We start from the raw sequence: 24423 nt of genomic DNA on the forward strand, positions 1-24423 counted from the left end.
GTTGCCTTAGTGAGCAGCTAAAGATAGCAGTGAGGAGAAACTCCTTACACAACTATTCTTAAGTGTGTATGTCTCATAGAAGAAAGGATTATTATTTAGTATTTTTTTTTTTTATATAAAAAAACAACTGGCACATTTGGGTTTATTACTATTATTTTATTGTAAAAAAAATGTGGCTGGCAGTAAAAGAAAACATTCACAGTTGATCTTATAATTTTACTGTCTTCAGAAAGCACGAAACAAAATTATATGTATTCCATAAATATGTCGAATATTTAATCTCAACAAAAGTATACAAAGTTACCGGTTACATAAAATATAGCCTGTTTTACAATTTAAAAAATAAAATAAAATCAATTTTCGTATAGTGTTCCTAGCGCCCTCTTGCGGCCCTCGGGTGTCTCCGGGCCCCAGTTTGAAAACCCGCAATACAATAACTCTTTACATTACACTATCACAGATACACACATTGTTCTTTTGTTTGTTTTGTGTTTTGTTTTTCCTCTATTTAAAATTTTCAAACTTGCAAACTTGCTGACCTGCAATTATTTTGCGACTGCAGTTATCTTAAGATTATTCATATTTTCACAATTTTTAAGCCGTAAAAAAAGGGCAGATTTAGTTAGATATTTTAAAGTAGTTTTAGATTCTTCTCTCCAGGGTGAATGTTTCTCGGAAACAGCAAGACAGTGATGTACCGCCCATGTGTGTAAGTCCTGTAAGAGCGCAGCACAATCATCATAAAGATACTTTTTTGAAGCCTTTACGCGGTGAGTGCGTTCATTATTCATCTGGTACTGTATAAACTGACACAAGAACCCGGGTTAAGGTCTGATAGATGGAAAATAAGTTTATTAACTTTAGTTTATGCTAGTCGAACAGAGTTAGATGGCAGATGCAGGATGGTTATTGAGCTGGAGCTGCGCTATTGACAGTAGTTGAATGGAGAGCCTTTTTCCCTGACCGTTCGCAGTGACGTGCTCAAATAATGCTGCCGCGTAGAAGCATCATTCCCGAAGAATTCGCGTTCTCCCCGGCGCTCCTGTCGCCGATTCACCGCAGACCCGTGTTCAGGGACCGCGTGAACAAAGCGCGCTTCATCGCCAAGAGCGGCGCGTGCAACTTGTCGCACAAGAACATCCGCGAGCAGGGAAGATTCCTGCAGGACGTGGTCACTACTTTGGTGGATCTCAAATGGCGTTTCACCCTGGTCATTTTCTCCATGACGTTCCTGTGCAGCTGGCTGCTGTTCGGTATGTTCTGGTGGCTAGTGGCCTTTGCGCACGGGGATCTGGACCCTAACCGTAAACCTGGCGTAGAGCAGTGTGTCACTAATGTCAAGTGAGTGTGCTTAAATCGTTAGTTATGGTAAAAATGTGATGCATGGCATGAGAAGAATCTGTCTCGAATTCATTTTTTGTGCATGGAGACTAATAATGTTCAAACTAAGTAGCTAAATTTATTTTTAATAAACTGTCCAAATATTTATGCCCTGTATCAAACCAATTAAAGACTTATATTGGCATAAACAAATTACTGAAATAAGATATATTTTCATTTAATTCCAGTACGTCTGGTAAGTAAAATAAAATTGTCAGTGAGAAGAGATTATTAATCATATATATGCAACTGTTTGTTTGTTTTCTTTTGATCTTTTCCAGCTCTTTCACCTCTGCCTTCCTCTTCTCCATCGAGGTGCAGGTGACCATAGGATTTGGTGGGCGTATGATAACAGAGCAGTGTCCCACAGCCATCATGTTGCTCATATTACAGAACATTATCGGCCTAATAATTAACGCTGTCATGTTGGGCTGCATCTTCATGAAAACTGCCCAGTCCCATCGGCGCGCCGAGACCCTCATCTTCAGCCGCCATGCTGTCATCGCCGTGCGTAACAACCGCCTGTGCCTCATGATCCGGGTGGGTGATCTGCGTAAAAGCATGATCATCAACGCAGTTGTGCACCTCCAAGTGGTCCGGAAGACCACTACTCCAGAGGGCGAAGTCATACCCATCCACCAGATCGACGTCCAGACAGAGAGTGCCGTTGCCAGCAACAGCATCTTCCTGTTGGCGCCCCTGATCATATGTCACGTCATCGATAAGGACAGTCCACTGTACGATCTCTCAGCGATGGAGCTGCAGTGTAACGATCTGGAGGTCATTGTGATTCTGGAAGGTGTGGTGGAGACCACGGGCATCTCCACTCAAGCGCGCACCTCGTACGTGACTGAGGAGATCCTGTGGGGCCACCGATTTGTACCTATAGTGACCGAGGAAGAGGGGGTGTACTCGGTGGACTACTCAAAGTTCGGAAACACGGTCAAAGTGGCCACCCCACGCTGCAGCGCCCGCGAGCTGGACGAGAAGCCTTCTATCCTGATCCAGACACTCCAGAAGAGTGAGCTGTCACAACAGAACTCTTTACGCAAGAGGAACTCCATGCGCCGGAACAACTCTATGCGTAAGAGCAACTCCATGCGGCGCAACAATTCCACACTTGCCGTGCCCAAAGTGCAGTTCTTCACTCCAGAGGGTGGACCAAATCTAGTAGTCACATGACAAAAGGACAGCTTAGTCATTTGCACCAATCTTTCTTTAAGTCCTTGTCTTTCTCTAGGTCCTTGACAAGCTCTTTCATTCTTTTTATCATTCCCAACTCTGGCCCACAAGATCCACTTTTCTGCAGAGTTTAGCTCCAGCAGTAATAAAATGCACCAGAACAAGCTATTTAGTGCACTACTGAAAGTTTGGGAACATGGTTAAGGTGGCCACCCGTGCTGAACTGGCCACAAGCTGGACGAGGACCCTCCATCCTGATCCAGACGCTCAAGAAGAGTAAGTTGTTGCACCACAACTCTTTGCACAAGATTAACTTCATGTGCCATATAACTCTGTGTGCAAGGGCAAGTCTATGCACCGCAACAATTCCAGTCTTGCTTTGCCCAGAGTGTAGTTCCTCATCTCTGAGAATGGACCAAACCTTGCAGGCACATGTCTTTCTCTAGGTCCTTGTCAAGCTCTTTCACTATTCTTATCATTCCCATTCTGGGCATACTGGGCCCTTGAAATAAAAAAAAAATCTGAGTTTAGCGCCAACCTTAATAAAACAGTTTTTAGGATTACTAGGCCCTGTCCCAAATGAGACCCTAAGCCCTTGTGGTCTTCTCCTTAGACCACTCAGCAAAAGTGTGCATCGAGAGTGCATAGTGCAGCAAAGGGTGCACTAGCGAGCAATCTTCTGAAAAGTAAAATAATCAATGGGACACCCTAAAGCAATTTTTCCCAACCCTGTTCCTGGAGGCACACCAGCAGTACACATTTTGGATGTGACCTTTATCTGACCCATCCATTTCAGGTCTTGGAGTCTTATCTCAACCACTGAACTGATGAGTTGATTCGGGTGTTTGATTAGGTAGAGTTCAAAAACGTAGTGTTGGTATGTCTCCAGGGACAGGATTGGGAAACAAGTTCATAAGAAGTTTGCTACTTGGGACAGGGCCTTGATTCTGATTGGTTTCCTGCATGACTGTTGATCAAGTCAAGTCACCTTTATTTCTATACTTCTCTATACAATACAGATTATGTCAAAGCAGCTTTACAGTGTTAAACAGGAAAATAGTGTGTCAAAAACGCAAGAGGACAACAGTAAAGTAAATGTTTCAGTTCATCACTGATTCAAGAGCAACAGTGGCATGGAACCCAAACTCTATCTGTGACAGAAATGGAGAAACCAGGCTCAAATAATGATCTTCAAATAATGTGTAATTCCTGAGAGCTCCACAAATAATTAGACACATTAGTCAACATGAAACAGAAATTTCCTATCTGGCTTCTAAAAGCATATTACAGATTGTACTGTGAACAATTCTTCTTACTTTCTTTTTGTAATTTTAAAATGTCATGACTGAACATTAAGACTCACCTCTGGTGATGTATGGAAGTTGTTGTTGTTTTTTACATAACACTTGGATTTTCTTTTCTTTTTTTATATCAAAAGAACCTTTTTCTTCTATAATGAACATTTTGTGGAATGGAATGTCTTTTGTGGATATTAAGTTTTTCATGTAACCATCAATGCCAATAAAGAAACTTTATTTTTAAGTGTACTTCTGTTTCAGCACGACAATGACAATGTTTCACATTTAAATAAACAACATTTATTTTTTCATTTGATCTGAAATAAATGGCATATGTGTTCAATAAAGCTCTGGGACTTTTATTTCAATTTACTCTATAAATGAAACCATATGCATTGACTAGGTTAAAGCTTAAATTATACTAGAAAAAAAATAAGAAGCAAATAAAAATCATTAATTGTGATTGTGATGCTGGTGAAGTGCTCATGTCGACCTCTGGTGGAGATCTGGAGAAATTGCATGTGTTGGCGACCTCTGATGGTTTGTTTTGCAACTACAGACGTAGACGTAAGCAGTAAACTTTCCTCCAAGCTTCATTGCGACTAGCAAGAACATCTACGTTTATTATCTGAGCGTCTGGCAGGTAAACGTCACACGATTGTTGATGTAAATTGCATTCGTTTTTAAGTATGCGCGTGTTGTGTATGTATGTGCTGTGTTATATTTAAGAACGGGCTAACTTAGTCAAGCGTTTAGTGAACATGGTGAATGGCCCGAAAGTTAGTGCTCTGAACCGTTTAAATAAGTTATTACATTCCGAATAATATTGTTAGAACAATTCCACGATATGACGACACATACAGCTACGTTTATAGACAGAGTTTTATATTGTGCAACATGCCAAAAAGGTAACGTGATGTTCCAGTGACAAGCTAAGTTACTGAATCATCAGCTGCACCAACTCGAATGATAATTTGTCAATTTTACTGGCGAGTGTGTTTAATTCGTATTTTAATGCGTATTATTTATTATATTGTAAACGTTGCCCACATATTTACACTTTTAATCAAACACAATTAAATATAGTCAAGTGGAGATCATTATTTTTAAATAAATACCGCCCTCTGGTGCCCACTTGCAGTTCTGGCATCCACTTGTAGTTCTGGCATTGATAGCATGCTGCACACAATAGATGTGAAAAAGAAACAAGGACTCACTGCATAGCACTGCCACTAACTGCAAACAAATTTATTTATTTGCGTATGCGTCTTTTTAAATATATAATATGACACTTCTAAAGTATTTGTGGCACTTTGTTCTTGGTATACTTGAAAACGGTTGCATATCCCAGCATGCACTGCGCGGGGTAAAACAGTAGTCTTTATTTCTGTTTAAAACGTGCATAAAAACGCTTGTTTTTTCACGACGTATGTCTACTGTAGCATTTCGATTGCATATACACATACGCAGCCATATTATATGTGGAAGTGGGAATAGTTAAGTACGCTCACCATCGATGAAACTGGTGTGTTGTTTGGTGACTACCCCTCTCTGGGCTAAGAGTCGTTAGCTTTGCGCAGTGGCAGTATCGTAGCCTATGAGGTTTATCCGAGGCGCGATTATTGCTAATTGAAAACTTTACCCAATACCCCGCCGTGACGACTTGAAATATAGTCGGCACTGGCAATTTTTGACGGTCTTTACGGAGACTGATTTTACAGTGCAAGTTAGAAGCAACATATACATTATAATCCTGAAGTCTATTGAATTGTTCAGTGAATGTAATTACAATACTTCATGAACACGAAAATTTTATAATGTCATTTACAGTTTGGATTGGAAATTAATATATATATTTTAAGATTTAACTGAAATCGATTTATTATTAATCAAGTTCTTCAGGACTATTATAATCTGCGAGTGATATCCACTCTTTTCAACTCAAATTATTGTGATTAATTTGAATATGATAAATGACGTAAAGTAAAGAATATAATAGACTGCTGCAGGAGTGAACAAGGAATTAAATATTTGATTTGCTTTCTGCCTAAAACGGGACTCGTGACAAGGATATGATGACTAAAGTATATGGGAAATAACTAGAACCAGAAGATGGCAGCAATGCAACGTTAAGGATATGCAAGCCTGCGTTAGAAGATAAGGAAGAGGAAGCCAGGTGGTAGCGGTTTTGACTTGACGAGACGAGGTTGGAGTGAGAACGGCGAAACAAACGTGTTTGCTTGAGGAACTTCAGCAGCGTCAACTTTTAGCGTGCTAACATTTCTGAAATATCTGACAGATCTTTAGGACTTCACACAGAATGACAAAGTCTCATCGACTGTTCGTTCTTTAATGAAGAGAAGACAAGGAGCTGTATTGAAAGAGATGGGAAAACACGGCAAAGCTGTGATAGCAGCGACAGGTAGGCAATCTGTGCTGTGAATGGGCCAGAATGGGGAGAATCTGGTGAAACCGAGAGTGAAGATCATATGGAGTTTAATCAGGAAATGAATAGACAAGTAGATAAACGGGGAAGCGCGACTGTAAAAGTGGGGTCAAAGAAAGTTAAAAAGATGATATGGAGGGGGATGATGCTGAGTTAAAGGTAATACTTAGATTTAGTGAAGAAAAGGGAGTAGGCTACATGACATGAGTCCAGTGAAGTTGACTACAATATTGAAAAATCAGATTGGAGATGTCAAGATGGCTAAAGTTTTGAGATATGGGAATTTACTCATGATGTGTATGAATGAAGAACAAAGAGAAAGGGTGTGTAGAATGAAAGAGGTAGGAAGACATAAAGTGATGAGTGTGAGTCATGTGGAGAAGAGATACAAGCATAAAAATACATAAAGGGAAGGGCAATTGGGCAAAGATAGTGGATGACAGACTAAGGTCTGTATATAAATATTTTATAGCAGTATTCACAGATGGATCAAAGGATCCTAAGAGTTGTCTTACTAGCTTTGCATTCACTATTCCAGAGTTGAAGATAAGTATTAAAGAACGAACTTCTGATCATCTAACAGTGTTTACGGTTGAGTTGTTAGCTATTTTAACGGCATTGCAGTGGATTGCAGTTGTGATATGTTCAGATAGTTTATCTTCATTGATGTCTCTACAGTCTTTATCATCTAATAACAGACTTGATCTTGTATATGAAATGTCCAGCTCGTAGGGGGATTGAGGGGAATGAGGCTGCAGACGCGTTGGCTAAGCAAGCTCTGAAACACGATAGAATTATGGAAGTAGCATTTAGTAAAGCTGACAGTAAAGCAAAAATAAGGAATCATATTATGAAGGAATGGCAGAAACAATGGGATGAAGGGAAGAAGGAACGTCATTAATACAATATTAAACAAGTGGTAGGAAGAATGAAATCAATAGGAAGACATACAAGAGAACATCGATTGGTTGCGATTGGGGCATACTGGGTTGAATAAAACAATGCATTTATTGAAAAAACATCCATCAGGTATGTGTGAGTGTGGAATGGAAGAAGAAATCAATGGATAAAATTAAGAGATGAATTAAAGAAATATGGAGTGAACACATAAAATCTTAAAAGCCTATTTAATGTTGGAGATCAGATATATAAAGCTTTGTGTATTTTTTTGAAAGAAACTGGTTTAATAAAAATAATTTAAGTCCGTGGGGATTATTGTATTAATTTATTCATTGGTTTCCTTAATGTTATAAAGGGAGGTGATCGAATGGGACTTCAGTCAGTAATTGGCTGCACTCTATGGCTGTAGGTGATGTGTTCTGCTCATGTTTTTTGCAGTATTTGGGTGTCCACTGATCATGATGAGATTGAGAGAGTGGCCCGGGCTTTGGGTGCTAAAGTGCATAGGAGGAGTCCAGAGGTGTCCAAAGACTCAACAAGCTCACTGGAGACCATACAGGAATTCATCAGACATCACCCAGGTTGGAAAAGATGCTTTGTTGCAGTCACATCCCATTGCATGAGTTAGTTCTTTATAAGGGGGGTGACTGCAGCTTGTAAAACAACAGTGCCCACTCATCCACCTACTTCTGCTTTTGTAAAACAAACATAGAAACAGGTAAGAAGCCACGTAAACCAAGTTCTGTCATGCCGTTGTATACAAGGAGAGTTTCACCAGTCATTTCTTTATTTGAGAAAAACAGACTCTGCAGTTGACAAATATTCATTCAATGATGCACAGGAATGTTTATAATAACCTTTGTGATATTTATCAGGGAAGTAATGTTTTTTTAAAATATGGTTCTGATGAAATATATTTATTCCCCTGTAACAAAGAACCTGAGAGAGAGACACACAGCTTGTTGCAAGCTTCAAAACCTTGCTAGATTAAGTCTCTTTCTAAAATCTGTAGAGAAAAGGTGAATGTTTTCAATGTCTCTGGTCTGGAGTGTAAAAAAAAAATTGTAAATGCTGTTCACTACAAAATATATATGTAATTTCAGTGGTAAATAAAACAGAAATTAGCATGCATATTGCAGGAAAATACTATTTCAGTTTTTCTATTACATTTAATTCAAAGTATTACTTGCTGTTTTTCACTCAGAAATTGCTAATATTTTCACAATAACAGTTGGTGTAGCACAGAAATTGAAATTGGCTATGAATAGGACATAATAAAAGCAGAGTGGTTACCGTTAATGTAATGTTCTTGCACAGATTTTGACGTCATCTGTAACATTCAGGCCACGTCTCCTTGTCTGCACCCTCGGCATCTTAAAGAGGCTTTGGAGTACATCACCAAAGGAGGGTGTAATTCTGTCTTCTCTGTGGTCCGGCGGCATAATTCCCGATGGAAAGAAGTAGAGAAAGGTTTGTTGAAGTGCATTCTGTAAATGTTCGGTTTATGAAATATACTGTTACATGTACACATTCAGAAGTACATTGGGGAAGTCGTGGCCTAATGGTTAGAGAGTCGGACTCGCAATCAAAGGGTTGTGGGTTCGAGTCTTGGGCCGGCAGGAATTGTGGGTGGGGGGTTCTCTCAGTTCTCTCTCCACCTTCAATACCAAGGATTAGGTGCCCTTGAGCAAGGCACCGAACCCCCAACTGCTCCCCGGGTGCCGCAGCATAAATGGCTGCCCAATGCCCAATTGTGTGTGTGTTCACTGCTGTGTGTGTGCACTTTGGATGGGTTATTCACGAATTCTGAGTATGGGTCACCATACTTGGCCGTATGTCACGTCACTTTTCTTTCTTTTTCTAAAAAGAACGCTTGTGAATAGAGGCTTAAACTAGTTTTGGACTACTTTTCCAAAGTTTGGTGTCAGTAAGATGTTTTTTATTAACACTTTCATAAGAGATTTTCAAAAACATTACGAATCTTAGCCACCCCAAACTTTTGTACAGTAGTGTTTTTGTAGTTTAGGTATAATTCATTGTATGTTGGAGACTCTAATCTTTTATTTATATTACAGAAGCTCAGTGTACTAAGGCACTGAACCTAAACCCAGCTCGGAGGCCGTGGCGACAGGACTGGGCAGGAGAACTGTGTGAAAACTCTTTTTACTTTGCTACCAAAGAACTTATAGAAAAAGGGCTCCTTCAGGTAATATTTGGGGATTTGAAATGAGTAGCATTAAGGCCACCATTACACATCCTCCATATCCAAAATTTTGACATGACTGTGATTTTGTTTTCCATTTGACAGGGTGGAAAAATGAAGTACTATGAAATGGATCCTGAATACAGTGTGGATATTGATGTTGACATAGACTGGCCTATAGCTGAACAGAGAGTACTAAGGTCAAGAAACAAAAGTCTCCAAGCAACTTTGTTAGTGCAAAGAGTACAAAGTCTGAATTTAAGCAAACTGTGTGTGGGTGTGTATGTTTGATACAGGTATGGTTACATCGGAAAGGACAAACCGGAAGTTGTGAGGCTTCAGCTGTGTAATGTGTCCGGATGTAAACTGACCTACATCTCAGCAAATGGAGAGGAAGTGGTGTCCATCAATACCAGAGACCAGGCCGGCATCCGTATGCTGAAGAAAGAGCAAGTGAAGGTGATTCTGGCTTGATTGCCAACATTATGTGACCCACCCCCGACCTCAACCAACCCCCACACAAACAATGCACCCATCCCTCTTTTGTCTTTGCCCCTTCATATCCCATCATGCAACTGGGAGCCCTCTTGTTTTTGTCTTTTAATTCAATATAACTTGGGTAAAAAATCCACAACTTGTTATTTCTATTTTTAAAACTGCCGGTTTAAACAGTTTAAGTTTCGAGTTGTGCAGTTTGATCATTTTGGGTGAGTTCTGCTGATCCCACCATTGATGATCACAGGGGCTCAGATTGACAACTACTCAGATGTCTCCTTTAGCCTGTTATCTTTGCGCAGTGGCAGTATCGTAGCCTATGAGGTTTATCCGAGGCGCGATTATTGCTAATTGAAAACTTTACCCAATACCCTGCCGTGACGACTTGAAATATAGTCGGCACTGGCAATTTTTGACAGTCTTCACGGAGACTGATCTTTCAGTTTAAAAAAAAGAATTGAGCATTAAATTGATAATTGAGTTTAAAAGATTTGTTAGGTTCTATTCATTTTTAAACTGTTCTGAAACTTTATAATTTTATTTCCTCTAATAAACACTAATTAAATAATATATTAACCCCCCCCCCCCCCCCCCCCCGCATTTCCTTTAGGTTATTTTGATTGATAAGGACACCGTAACAAAAGCCTTAGCAGACAAACTCTCAGAGAATGGGCTGTCCACAGTAAGTGGATGACAAACTGAAGAAAGTGCAGGAACTCCTGGAGAAAGAAGGAATGGTGTTGAAAGAGGATGCATATTTAGGTGAGACAGGAGCTCTATGTTTTTTTTTTCAGTTACATCAGCCAAATGCCATGATCAGTAAAACATGGTGTGTCTCTGCAAAGTTGTTGTTGCTAATACAGATTTAAGAGATTGCACCTCAATATTAATTACAAATACTAAAACCTGTTACTTTATAAGCCTTTTATCTGGTAATTTTGATGATGTTATCATGATCTTTCATTAGATTCAAAATTACTATTAAAAATGGCATCTTTAAAATGGCATCTGTGTTTTAGGAAATGATGAGGCAGATGTAAAAAGCCTGGAACTGGCAGGGTCGAATGGTGAACCCATGGATCCCCAAACAGTACCAGTCAACCAATTCCAAATAAATCTGCAGCAAGTCAGGGAGCCGTAAGACAGTTCAACGAACACATCCTGCTCCTGAAAAAGAAGTCTCAGATGAAGCACAGGGTGACTGCAAGGTCTTAAGAAGCATTAAAAGTTGATAAATCAGTGTTGTTCAAATAAACTATTCCTTTAATTCAAAAACGAAAAGCAGAATGTAGTACGCAAGTACGCCCGGCTGCAGCCTGCAGATCGAGGTGGGGCTGCACCAGGGGTGGGGTTGCACGTGTAGCCCCGCCCAATACATACTCTGATTGGTTCGATCGTCTTTCAAAGACATACATGATAGGAAATGTTTGCGTAGTTGGTGTAGGATGGAGAATGCTGTTTAAAAATCTGAAAACGCTGTACAGTTTTACAAAGCCTTTGCTATAATGCAGTTTTTTATTGTTAACTTGACTCACTATGTCTGATTTATTGAATCAAGAGATGTTAGCTGCTGCAAGTTTACTCTTCTTGACCAGATTAATTCACAAATGAATAATTGGGACATTCTAAAAGCATGCTTGACGTGAAAGTACGTGGCTTTATGCATTAAAACAGTGTTTTTAAAAGACCAAACTCAGTGAACAAATTATTAATAAAGCATTCTATTCACAGACAAGCAGATATAAGCACAGAATACGAACACAAAGCATTTAATTTCCACCTATAACCTGCTTGTCTGTAAATAAAATGTGTTATTAAAAATGTTTACTGAGTTTGGTCTTTTAAAAACACTGTTTTAATGCATTAAGCCACATTAAACGTAGAATGTCCTGAATCATTCCAGCTGATTGAAAACAATCGGCTCAATGGTCACAAAATGGATTACGGAGAAGATACCAATTTAATATAAATAGATGATACTTTATAAAGTTTATCTCAATATTTGACAGTGGCTGTGAGACTGCACTAAAATAAAAGCACAATTATCATGAAATTGTGTTCGTAACTATAGCAATGGTTTACAGGTATGTCCTTTCAGAATCATCACTGGCTGATGATTTTATCGATTTCTTCACTTTCAAGTTACGAGCAGCAGCATATTTTCCTGAAATAAAGGGGAGAAAGTCTATGTTTTGCAATGTAGTAAAGAAAAATTAAAAAAGTTTCATAAAAATTTAATTGGCAGACACATTAGAATATTGCAGTGCCATTTATCAACTGCATGATGGATAATTATATGTAACAATAATTGTCTTGTCATGCTATATAAATTAAAACAGTAATGACACACCCCTTTCATTTTCATTTCTCATACTCTGATGATATGAAATAATCAAATTTTCTAAAGTTATTTAATTCATAATTCATTCTTCTATCTGAAGACCTGATCATCTTACTGTGGATAATCAACCCAATTAATAATTAATTTACTATATTCGTATGTTAGCCTAAAGATCAGCTTAATTTAACAAAACAATCATTTCAGTGACATGGCGAGTTACAGGCTAATGTTTTTTTTTCCTTCTTCTTTTGTGCATTATGAAGGCTATATAAAACTGCATTCTCCGTCCAACACCAACTACGCACACATTTCCTATCATTTAAGTCTATGAAAGACGATTGAACCAATCAGAGTAGATAAGGGGCGGGGCTGCACGTGCAACCCCGCCCCAGGTGTAGCCCCGCCTCGATCTGCAGACTGCAGCCGGGTGCTTCTCGAATGTCTTGGGAGGTAGGTTGTGGTTTTCAAAATATACACTAGAGGGCAGCCTTGTAAAAAAAAAAAAAAAAAATCACTCGGTTACCAGCCTCATTTAAAATTCAACTGAAAAATAAAGCCGCTAAAATTATACAATGTTAACAAAAAATAAGTCCACATGAGTCTTAATTCTACTAAACAAATTGCTCATATGATTTTTTTTTCCACTCTTCCAAAACCTATTTTTTAGAACTATTTTGAGCCAGTCGCTGACACTAACTGACTGTGAAGTATTAAAAATAAATATTAAATATAGCAGTTTGTTATTGTATATCACCATCAACTTAAAACTACATAAAGTGGCAGTCAGTCCATTTGTGTGATCAGAAACTAAAATTCACTCAAGCCATCATCTGAATTTGATTTTTTTACCAGCTATCTCACCAGCCTCATTGATATTTAGTAGATAATCACTATGGAGAGTTTCTTCACCCTCATGAATTTCTTTGTTTGGCAGCCGTCCATGACCTTTAGTTGTCTCTGTGTGATGCCTAAACGATGATCACCAGGGTAAAATCACAGAGGCCATAATGAGGGTGAGGTTTCCACTTAACAGCCACAATTAAGACCCAATAGGTCTGTTAATTTATGATTCCTCTTAATTTATGCATCCTAAGAGGGAGGGCAAACCCAATTAACTCTCTCTCGTCGTCCACTGGCACATTATCATTGTGCACTTGTCGTTGTGTGCGCGTAGTGCAATGCCCTATGAATATAATTTAGCCACAAAATCAGCCAAAGTCAACTTACATAACCAAAGAGAATGGGAAGATGAGACATTTCCCTGGAAATCAAATGTTAAATCATAACTTGGGTTCTTTTAGCAGCATTATGATTTAAATCTTTGAGTTAATCTTAATCTTGGTTTCAAAGGCTAAAATAGGAAACTGATTAAAGGAAATGCATGCATTAGAGTAGCTTTGTTTTGTTTCAGAATGAATCAGTGTTTGAGAAAAAAAATTGTTTGTTTTCTTAATACAAAGGGGTAAAAGCCAATCACACAGTACATTTTTCATTTAAACATGAGAGCCAAATTGATTAAATGTATTAAAATTATTATTATTATTTTGAGTTGCAAAGGTGAGAATATTCTTATGATCAGATGGTTAATGAAACAAATTGACCTTTGATTCTGACATTACACACAAACCCAACAGACTAGAAGATTGTAAGACAGTGCTGGAATTTTAAGAGTCAGGCAATAAGTTGCACGATCGATATATGCAGAGGTGCCTCTCTCACTAACTCCCGCTTGTCCACTGGAACCAATAAACCTGGGTCAATAAAAACTGATGGGAGCCGCCGTGCGGGCCACAGGTGTGCCAGTTCATGCTAGTACCCATCATCTTATTAAAAAAAAAAACTTTCAGCCTGTCAGTTTCTGAGCACAGTCACAGGTCGCTCTACAATGGGGCCTCAGGTGGGATTGGAGGGATTGGGTTGACTCTGACCGTGGTTTTAAGCCATGGGGATGTTATAAATTTAGAATGGCGAGAGATGACATTTCTGCATCGATAGGATCTTTTTATCTCACCGTTAAAATTTAATCATGTTACCGTAATGGAAATACACCTTCATCAAAATCTCATGGAAAAAAAGGATTAAGGAAAAGGTACAGTGGTGCTGATATAGTACAGTGCCTGTATCAGATGGCAGTTTTCAAGGTGCAATGAAATGAGTAATTACACGCCATGGTATTTACACCGTTATGAGTCTGTCAGCTGTATGCATATTCAGTTTATGGTTTGCATTTTTCTAAATTACCATTTAGAATTAGATTTATGGGATATCTGATTTCCAGCATTTTTGGGGAATTTTTGTTTATTCACATTACATAGGCTATTGCATGATTTGGAGATTTTCTTTGGAAAACGGAGGCAATGATTTGTAATTGTAAAGCTGATGTCAGCTCAGAGTGACACACCCAAGCTTACTTCCTGTTCCTGCCCTCCTGGCATTACACACACTTCCATCCATCAAATAGAGCCCAGGCAAAGGATCTCATCAGATGTGAAGATGATGAATGTTCCTTCTTTAGCAATAGCATCCCAACCTCACCTGTCCCTCTAAATAACAGTCCACTGGTATTTTTAGGTAAGGGTTTCTCCTTATGAGGTCAGAGCATGCTCGTTCGTCAGCCTCATGGAGGTTTTATTGGACAGTGACAGCAGCAGGATTGCTGTTGACTGGTCTGGGATGTCCTGGTAACATTGTGTTTTAGCACATAGTGTTCCTTGAACTGTGGACCTGCTTCCTTGTATAAAGGTTTTATTCCCTTGATTACTGTCTTTTTCTATTGCTTTGGCAATGAAATAACATGTTGAGACATCCGTTTAAGGTACCTTGGGACAAATAAATCATGATCCAAATGGACCGGTCATATTAAGATTTTGGCTTGCACTGAGACAAACATTTGAGCAGTTTACACTGAGATTTATACATGAAAAATTGAATGTTTTCACAAATCTGTGATATGCATGAGGTAACCAAACCCTGAAAAACTGCAATTGAACTCTGAAATTGGACCTCCTAATAACTAACTAACATACTGAGGAGCAAATAAAGCCATAAAGCCTTTGTTAATTAAACGGTTGTGCTTCATTGACTGAGCTCTGATGAGGTATTTCTGCATGACATTGTTTTGATATGAAATTATAAACTGTTAACGCCTGTTCACACTAAGAATAAAGTAAAGTTTTAAAAACAATCATTGTATTTTTCGGACCAAAAAAAACCATATATAAGTTGCACTGGACTATAAGTCACATTCATTTAGAACCAAGAACCAAGAGAAAACATTACCGTCTACAGCCGCGAGAGGGCGCTCTATGCTGCTCAGTGTATGCTATGGGAGCACTCAGCAGCATAGAGCGCCCTCTGGCGGCTGTAGACGGTAATGTTTTCTCTTGGTTCATGTCTCTTAGTTCATTTCTCTTGGTTCATGTCAAATAATTCTTGATAAATAAGTCGCACCTGACTATAAGTCGCAGGACCAGCCAAACTATGAAAAAAAAGTGCGACTTATAGTCCGGAAAATAATTATATTGGGAAGTCAGACCATGCCATACAACAATTATTACTATAATAATATTTTGGACACACTTTGAGATTTTTTTTTTTTCAATCTAATGAAAAATAAACCTTGACAGCCAATCACAATTCACCCAGTTTTAAAGAGCTTGAGCTTATAAATAAACAGTGTCATCATGCATTGGTACGGGCGCTATAGTTGTCATTCTCGGTGTGAATGGAGCTCAGAAACGCCATAGAAAACACCATTTGGTAGTAGCTTTATGCATAAATGTTTAAAACCTTTTGGCTGTTTTGTAGCCTGTATTAAATTTAATAATCCATTAGGAAGGGATGGTTTAAACATCTTTGCTTGTGAATGTTGTTCAATGCAAACATGCTCTCTACAAATTTGAGTATTGGCCATGAGAAACACATCTTTTACACATTAAAGGGTGTTTAAAAATGTGCAACAAAGTGCAATGAAATGGAGAGGTAACATATTGAAACATATTTTGTTTTAAGCTGATACAACATCTTAACAATGTGGGGCTTGTGAGCGAGATGCTGGAAAGAAGATAGAAGCGGCACAACTTTTAAAGATGTCTAGTGCATGTTTACAAACTACTCACATTCTGAGAATGATCCCAAAAGCAATTTCTTTTCAGTTAGGGGGTCATTTGACATAATTTTGACAATGTTTTTTAAACCAGAACATTGCTAGTTTTAACTTGCATATTTCATATTCAGTATACTTTTAGTGTCCGAAGGAGCAAAGCATTATACATTTTAATTTATTAACTTTCTTTGGCACATATGAGAATGCAGGGATTCGCTTATGTGAATTTCACTGTGTTCCGAAAGTTTGCAAAGCCTGCAAATTCATATCATATAATGACTGTTTCAGTGTCCATCAAATTGATCTTCCAACCCCTAAGGGTGAAATATATTAGGTGGAACAGTAGATATAATACATGTCCCTCATCCCAAACAGCTTTTGTGGTCACAGTGACCTGGATGATTAGATTTCATTATCTGTAACCAAAAACTAAAAAGGCTATTTTAGCTATTAATTGCATGACGCAGGAAAAAGAACAATGGAAAAAGCCTTATATGATCAGACAAGCGATTATATTTCCCATTACCTAAACTGTCGTGTTTGCCATTTCCCAAATGAGACAACAGAGCTCCTTTAAATTTCACTCTCCACAGATAAGTGCAAATCAGTCGCTTCATTCACGACAGAAAGCATTTTATGAGTCCGTCCCCTCGATTTCCCACGTCATCGGCAATACCTCAACAAATGAAATGACTGGATGTAACTGACATTAAATTGAAGAAGCTAAAACAGTTGATGGTACAACCGGCCATTGCTCCATCCCTGCAAATTTTGTTTTTATACATCCTGAGCGTATTGGTGCGAAAATAGAATGTTTGCCATTAGCAAAGTGCCCTGTTGACTCATAGTGCATTTGAAACGTCCATGTTGTCATCCACTTTCATTGCTTTACCCTTTGAGGCTCCCCCTCGGGATTCTTCTGTGCTTCTTGCTTGCTCTGATGTATTTGTGTGTCTTCAGAGTGACAGGCTCAATAACGTTTGAGCTCAGATGAGATGTTCTTTCCCCTAAGAGCCTTGTCCAGCCAACACCTCACTGCACCAAGGTGAACCTACCCTTTACCTGAGAAAACTCCATTAAATAATGCATGGGGATATATTGAGGCCCTGTGGTAGAGGTGGAGATGGAGGACGCATGACTTCACAGAGGGAAGCTTTCAGAGGAAAAACCTGAAACCCACCAGGCGCTGAGAGGAGACAGAACTGGTGAGGTTCAATATCACAGCCACTGACACAGCCAGGGCTTCGATCAAACTTCATGATCTGATTACATTTTCCATCAAACCATGAGACAATAAGTCGAGACGTAGCACAGTCCATCATGGTGCTCAATTGGCATAAGAAGTCAGTGTCGCCTTCGCTGTAGGGTTCTGCTTTTCTGCTCCATTGGCTAATGGCTTGCCCTAGAAGCTCGAGCACGTCCTTACAACCGACAGGCACAGATACCAGCAAGGACAGGCCTCAGTAAACCTGACAGACAACTGCAGCTGAGGAGTGGAATAAATACTTCTGTATTTGGCAGGAAAAGGGGAAGCTGCACAAATAAATGCATGCAAAATGACAAAACGGGTATCTTAGTATATCTAATTGAATTCAAGAATGTGGAATAATGTTCACAACAAGCTTTTCCTAAAATAAAATAAGTTAATACATAAACATATTATAAAGTATAATATAAATATATATCAATTTGTCATTTTCTCAGTGTATGGTCATTGCTTTTTTCCTGCCTGTATAAAGTCCATTGATCACAGCATGTAAATGCACTTTGAGTGTCTGAAGTCTAATCTTTATATGGAGCAGCACTTGAATTTAAAAGGTTACAGAGCATCTTGTCCTGTTTTGCTTCAACCCTCCTGTTCAGTCTTCTCATCTTCCATTATCTCCTCATCTTTCACCTGCAGATCTTATAAAAGATGCATCACTTCCTCTGCATAAGAACCCTCAATGCTTTTATTGCAGTCTTTCGGGGCCATGATTCTAATGTTAAATGCATCAGGAACAGTAAAAGCACTGTGGATCTATTACATGCATATATAAGTCTGTGCTGTTTTTATAATACAATGCATGTATGTGTCTTATGGTTGCGCAACTGAGGTTCAGGATATTAGACAAAGTGCATGGCTGCATTTTTGAACGTGCATGTGTCTCTGTAATTCCCTATTTTGTATTTTGAATTGCATGAAACCAAGGAAGCAGATTATCCTAATGAAATTACTTGATATTAAATGTGTCCAGACTCTAAAAGCTTCTTCCTGCCTTACACTAAAAACAAATAACCATCTTTTGGCCCTTACTGCTAATTTTCTACAGAATTTATCGTTGTCGTTTATCGTTATTTTTCTTTATCAAAATGTTTGCTGAGGATAGGACAAACCAAAATGAAGGCTGTTGAATACAAAACGTGTTGTTTTACATTTGACTCGGGTGTCAGTGCTGATTTATTTGCTTATCAGTCAATACTGAACCGATGATTCAGCTGAATCCTAATGGCTGCCCACCCTTTAGCTCTTAGTAGTGGTAATGATTTGAGACTAGTTAATCAAAGCTAATCTCAGGACAGATCTGGATGGAAATTAAAATCTTTAGTCAGAAGGTCAGGATCTTAACGGTCGGCACATAGTTTAAAAGTGCCTCATAAAGTTAGATGAACTCTTTAGTCAGAGCTAATTATCTCAGCTTGAAGTCTAAAATGTAGGAAGAATCTTTTATCGGTCTGATTGTGTAATAAAAAATAATTATTTGAGACAGAAATTCAGTAGTGTGTGACCTTTTAGATGTGTCCTCATTGACTCTTTCAAATAAAAAAATAATTGAATATTTATTTATAATCTGTTTGTGGGAAAAGCTTTTGATTTTTCATTGTTAATCGGTCACATAAAAGCTCGCATGCCACCAATGTCAGCATTTAGCATAGAAATTTGATATTTTGGATAAGACAGGTTGGGAAAGTAACAATAAAACCAGTCCTGACCACAATCCCTCGCTATAAAAAAAATGCAATAACATGTTTCAATAAAATATTGCAACAATATATTGCAATATAAATCTGAACGATCCCATAACTGATAACTAAATTAAGACAAAACATAATTTAAAATAATCAGATGCAATGCACCTTTTTACCCGTTTCACATACCAACAAAATATATTTATTATATTGAATATAATCAAACTTCCAAAACAATATTTTAGTTTTTTAAAGTAAAATTACATTTATAGTCCTGTTAAATATAATACAATTTTTCATCATGCATGGTAAGTTAACTTGCAGAGGGCTTTTATTTTTTTTTTCAGGAATTTTTGTTCCTATAAAACAGTTTGTGTGTTTGTTTTTTTTCTTTTGCTTTTATTTCCCCCATAGAGGAATTGTGAAATAAAGTAGCACTCAAAAGCTCAAAGGCCTTTGCCTCTTTGAAGTAGTTTGAGAACTGGTTTTCTGAAAGTATCTCTTCTCCAGCTCCCCAACTAATAAGCTGATGGTGAGGTGTGTGTGTGTGTGTGTATGTGTGTGTGTGTGTGTGTGTGTGTGTGTGCAAGAGAGAGAGAGGAAGGAGATGAACAGGAAAGTGTGGCTCTACTAAAAAAAACTAATCATGATCCCAAACAAATTGTCCACAGCAGATAGTAGAAAGCAATTTATTCAGCCCAGCTGAGCAACCAGCTGTAAGTCAGACTAATGGGTATCTGTGGACACTCTCTAGAAGGTAAATTCTGTCTGTGGCCCTGATAAGGCTGGCCTAATGAATATGTGATGCTCCCAACAGCGGCGGTCTAAACAGCTATCTTGGAGGTGACTGGATGCTGAATGATTGAATCAGATAGATTAACGGAGGAAGCCACGCTCCCTGAAATATGATTTTCCCCTCGGAAATCCCAGACTATGGTCTCTCATTGAAGCTGAGATCAGGAGTGCAATGAAAGATGGAAGGGAGGGAGGAAGCTTCCAGTAATACTTTGATTGAAATGGGACATAAACCGCATTGACCTTGGCTCAAAAGGGATTTTATGTGACAATTCAAAGCGTGTTTTTTCTTTTTCTTTCTGGCAAAAAATGTGATATGGAAACAAATCTGGAAGGGTAATATTGTATAATGTCATGCAGTTTGTGTCGGTTTAGAAAACAATAGGATGTGATCTGATGAGAATGTGCTAACATTCATTTCCTTCATATACCACTTAACACCTGCATAAGAGCTTCTGACAGTCAGACAGACATCTGAAACGCCTCATTAACCAGGGAAATATTGAATTCATCATGTCTCCCTGATGCTTGCTTTACATTTTAACACTGCAAGTCAAGTTATCTGGTATATTAGGCTTCATGCTTCATTTGAAGCAAGTCCCATCACAACTTCATTGTCATAAATCAGAAAATTCCTCATAGGAAGAAAAATCACAGTTTCAGTCAGAAAAGTTGCACTGCCAACTCAAATCATCCATTTGCTTAATTCATAATAAAAAAGAAAATTCATGAATTAATTAATTAATCATTCATAAATAAATGTACAAATATAAATGAATGAATGAATAAAGTACAAATATAAATACATTTATACAAATAAATAAACTGAAATGTACAAATATAAATGAATAAACAAAATTATATACACCTATACAAATAAAGAAATTTAAATATACAAACATGAATTAATAAATGTTGTGCATATAAATAAACAAACATGAATAAATAAAAATAAACATTTAACTATATAAATAAATGACATGCAAATATAAATAAACTGTTAACACTTGAATGAAGATTTCTATTCTTACTTAACCTTAACTTATTGTCTTGTTGAATTTTATATATGGGTGTATATTTCACAGTAAATAATTCATAGATTTTCTTTCCAAAAACTAGACAATTTTGCCGTATTTTCCAACCTGTCTTTGATGCTTTATGCTTTAGATATAAAATGTTGTGACAGAATTGTGGCCAGCATGCCTATAACCTAGCTATCGTGCTCATGTCAACAGAATAGTGTCAAAAAAGAAAGAAATGCAACAAACCCTCATACTCCTCCCTCAAATGCCCTTCTCCTTGTCTTCCATTTAAGCAATAATCTCTTTAAACTGCTCAAATCTTCTTTGAATCTGCTCTGACTGCCCTTTATAAGAGAACAGGCGGACAGGGTGATTGTGGTATTTAAATAGGCCTCCAGCACTGAATAATGCAGGAGCTGATGTTGTGGGTAAAAGAGGGGAGTTTGTTGGGTTTCGATCTGCTTTCTCAGAGGGGGAGATCAAAGCAAGAAAGCCTGGAATCCGATACCTGCCTCCAGCCTTGGTCTGGGGAGAGAATGGATGAGTGTCTCCCTCAGGGACCTCAGAGAGTCAGGGGCAACAGTCTGCCAGAAACCCAACCCAAAGCCAGAGATGAGCCACTCACACACTAACCAGTTTGCATGCTGACATTTTCTTCTGCCGAAGAGGTTTGCATGTTAACACAAAAGGAATGTCTCACTTTGGAGCAGATGCTGAACACTTTATGCATTTAATTGCCAGTTGGCAAAATAGATTTTGGTGTTTCTTGTCAGAATTAACAACTACTTTTGAATTCCTGTTAATGGAGAAGCATGCTTTCGATTGCAGTTAACATTTACCAGCAGAGGCTAGAAGAAGTGGCAGATTTGCATACACAACCTGATTTTATGGGAAAGCGTAACTATTTTACGAGGTGGCATTTTATTTTTATTTTCATATGAACATACAGTATTGTTCAAAATAATAGCAGTACAATGTGACTAACCAGAATAATCAAGGTTTTTAGTATATTTTTTATTGTTACGTGGCAAACAAGTTATCAGTAGGTTCAGTAGATTCTCAGAAAACAAATGAGACCCAGCATTCATGATATGCACGCTCTTAAGGCTGTGCAATTGGGCAATTAGTTGAATTAGTTGAAAGGGGTGTGTTCAAAAAAATAGCAGTGTGGCATTCAATCACTGAGGTCATCAATTTTGTGAAGAAACAGGTGTGAATCAGGTGGCCCCTATTTAAGGATGAAGCCAACACTTGTTGAACATGCATTTGAAAGCTGAGGAAAATGGGTCGTTCAAGACATTGTTCAGAAGAACAGCGTACTTTGATTAAAAAGTTGATTAGAGAGGGGAAAACCTATAAAGAGGTGCAAAAAATGATAGGCTGTTCAGCTAAAATGATCTCCAATGCCTTAAAATGGAGAGCAAAACCAGAGAGACGTGGAAGAAAACGGAAGACAACCATCAAAATGGATAGAAGAATAACCAGAATGGCAAAGGCTCAGCCAATGATCACCTCCAGGATGATCAAAGACAGTCTGGAGTTACCTGTAAGTACTGTGACAGTTAGAAGACGTCTGTGTGAAGCTAATCTATTTTCAAGAATCCCCCGCAAAGTCCCTCTGTTAAAAAAAGGCATGTGCAGAAGAGGTTACAATTTGCCAAAGAACACATCAACTGGCCTAAAGAGAAATGGAGGAACATTTTGTGGACTGATGAGAGTAAAATTGTTCTTTTTGGGTCCAAGGGCCACAGGCAGTTTGTGAGACGACCCCCAAACTCTGAATTCAAGCCACAGTACAAAGTGAAGACATGGAGGTGAAGCATGGAGGTGCAAGCATCATGATATGGGCATGTTTCTCCTACTATGGTGTTGGGCCTATTTATCGCATACCAGGGATCATGGATCAGTTTGCATATGTTAAAATACTTGAAGAGGTCATGTTGCCCTATGCTGAAGAGGACATGCCCTTGAAATGGTTGTTTCAACAAGACAATGACCCAAAACGGGCAAAGTCTTGGTTCCAAACCAACAAAATTAATGTTATGGAGTGGCCAGCCCAATCTCCAGACCTTAATCTAATTGAGAACTTGTGGGGTGATATCAAAAATGCTGTTTCTGAAGCAAAACCAAGAAATGTGAATGAATTGTGGAATGTTGTTAAAGAATCATGGAGTGGAATAACAGCTGAGAGGTGCCACAAGTTGGTTGACTCCATGCCACACAGATGTCAAGCAGTTTTAAAAAACTGTGGTCCTACAACTAAATATTAGTTTAGTGATTCACAGGATTGCTAAATCCCAGAAAAAAAAAATGTTTGTACAAAATAGTTTTGAGTTTGTACAGTCAAAGGTAGACACTGCTATTTTTTGAACACACCCCTTTCAACTAATTGCCCAATTGCACAGCCTTAAGAGCGTGCATATCATGAATGCTGGGTCTTGTTTGTTTTCTGACAATCTACTGAACCTACTGGTAACTTGTTTGCCACGTAGCAATAAAAAATATACTAAAAACCTTGATTATTCTGGTTAGTCACATTGTACTGCTATTATTTTGAACAATACTGTATAAACAAACTGTAAATAAATGCATTAAAAAACCCTCACTCTATGGAGTCAAATGCTAATGCGAGGCATTTGAAATAGGAGCCATGGTTTAAGATGCTTCTTCAGTAATGTAAGGGATTTTTTTTGGGGGGGGGGGGGATTTGCATCTTGAGCTCATTTGTTTAAATCACCGAAACTGGCAGTCAGATATCCTATAAAAGTGATTGCTAGACTTTCTGTCTGCTGAAAGGTGAGGAGTATAAGTGCATGAACTCTCTGTGTGGATCAATGGCACCACCGCAGCGAGGACGACTGCAGGCTGACTTAACAATAACAGTCATTAACAAGTATGAAGAAGGAGAAAAGAATCAATATTTGTCTGGGTACACCTTTCATAAAGCACATAGGGACACTGAACATATTCGATGTAAATCAGCTTTTTCAATGGGCAAGACAGATGTAGAGATACATTCAAACCTATTGATTTCCCTCATTCTCTCACAAACAAACAAAGATGAGTGAACATTAGACTTGATAGTCTTTTGTCTCAAAAACATTGTACTATGATGTGATTAGAAAAAGAAAGGGGGGGCACTCAAAATGCCTGAAGAAACTGGGGAAACATAAATATAAAAATGTGCTGAAGATTAAGGAAAATATATGGGCATGAAAGGTGGTTTTAAACCAACAACAGAAGGCTGAATCCATAAGGAAGAAGGACAGACTATTAGTGATTGATTAAGTGTCTGTCATGCTCACAG

The 24423-nt window shown here is 38.3% G+C and overlaps 1 protein-coding gene, 1 long non-coding RNA gene, 2 other non-coding genes and 1 pseudogene across 4 annotated transcripts; all 5 read left to right on the forward strand.

The window, feature by feature from the left end:
* Window positions 1-566: 566 nt before the first annotated feature.
* On the forward strand, window positions 567-4182 carry LOC113048040 (ATP-sensitive inward rectifier potassium channel 8-like). The gene is made up of 2 exons (XM_026209544.1): window positions 567-1341; window positions 1662-4182. Exons 1-2 carry the CDS (start codon window positions 989-991, stop codon window positions 2560-2562), a joined length of 1254 nt encoding a protein of 417 aa, XP_026065329.1. The 5' UTR covers window positions 567-988; the 3' UTR covers window positions 2563-4182.
* A 210-nt stretch (window positions 4183-4392) lies between these two features.
* On the forward strand, window positions 4393-6899 carry LOC113048043 (uncharacterized). The gene is made up of 3 exons (XR_003276388.1): window positions 4393-4503; window positions 6160-6282; window positions 6845-6899. It is a non-coding gene; the product is annotated as an uncharacterized LOC113048043 (long non-coding RNA).
* On the forward strand, window positions 5429-5569 carry LOC113048683 (U4 spliceosomal RNA). The gene has a single exon (XR_003276526.1). It is a non-coding gene; the product is annotated as a U4 spliceosomal RNA (small nuclear RNA).
* Window positions 6900-7451: 552 nt separating the features above from the next.
* On the forward strand, window positions 7452-15429 carry LOC113048042 (N-acylneuraminate cytidylyltransferase A-like; annotated as a pseudogene).
* On the forward strand, window positions 10195-10335 carry LOC113048685 (U4 spliceosomal RNA). The gene has a single exon (XR_003276527.1). It is a non-coding gene; the product is annotated as a U4 spliceosomal RNA (small nuclear RNA).
* Window positions 15430-24423: the final 8994 nt, after the last annotated feature.

The sequence above is a fragment of the Carassius auratus genome, chromosome 29 (assembly GCF_003368295.1).
Source record: "Carassius auratus strain Wakin chromosome 29, ASM336829v1, whole genome shotgun sequence".
NCBI lineage: Eukaryota > Metazoa > Chordata > Actinopteri > Cypriniformes > Cyprinidae > Carassius > Carassius auratus.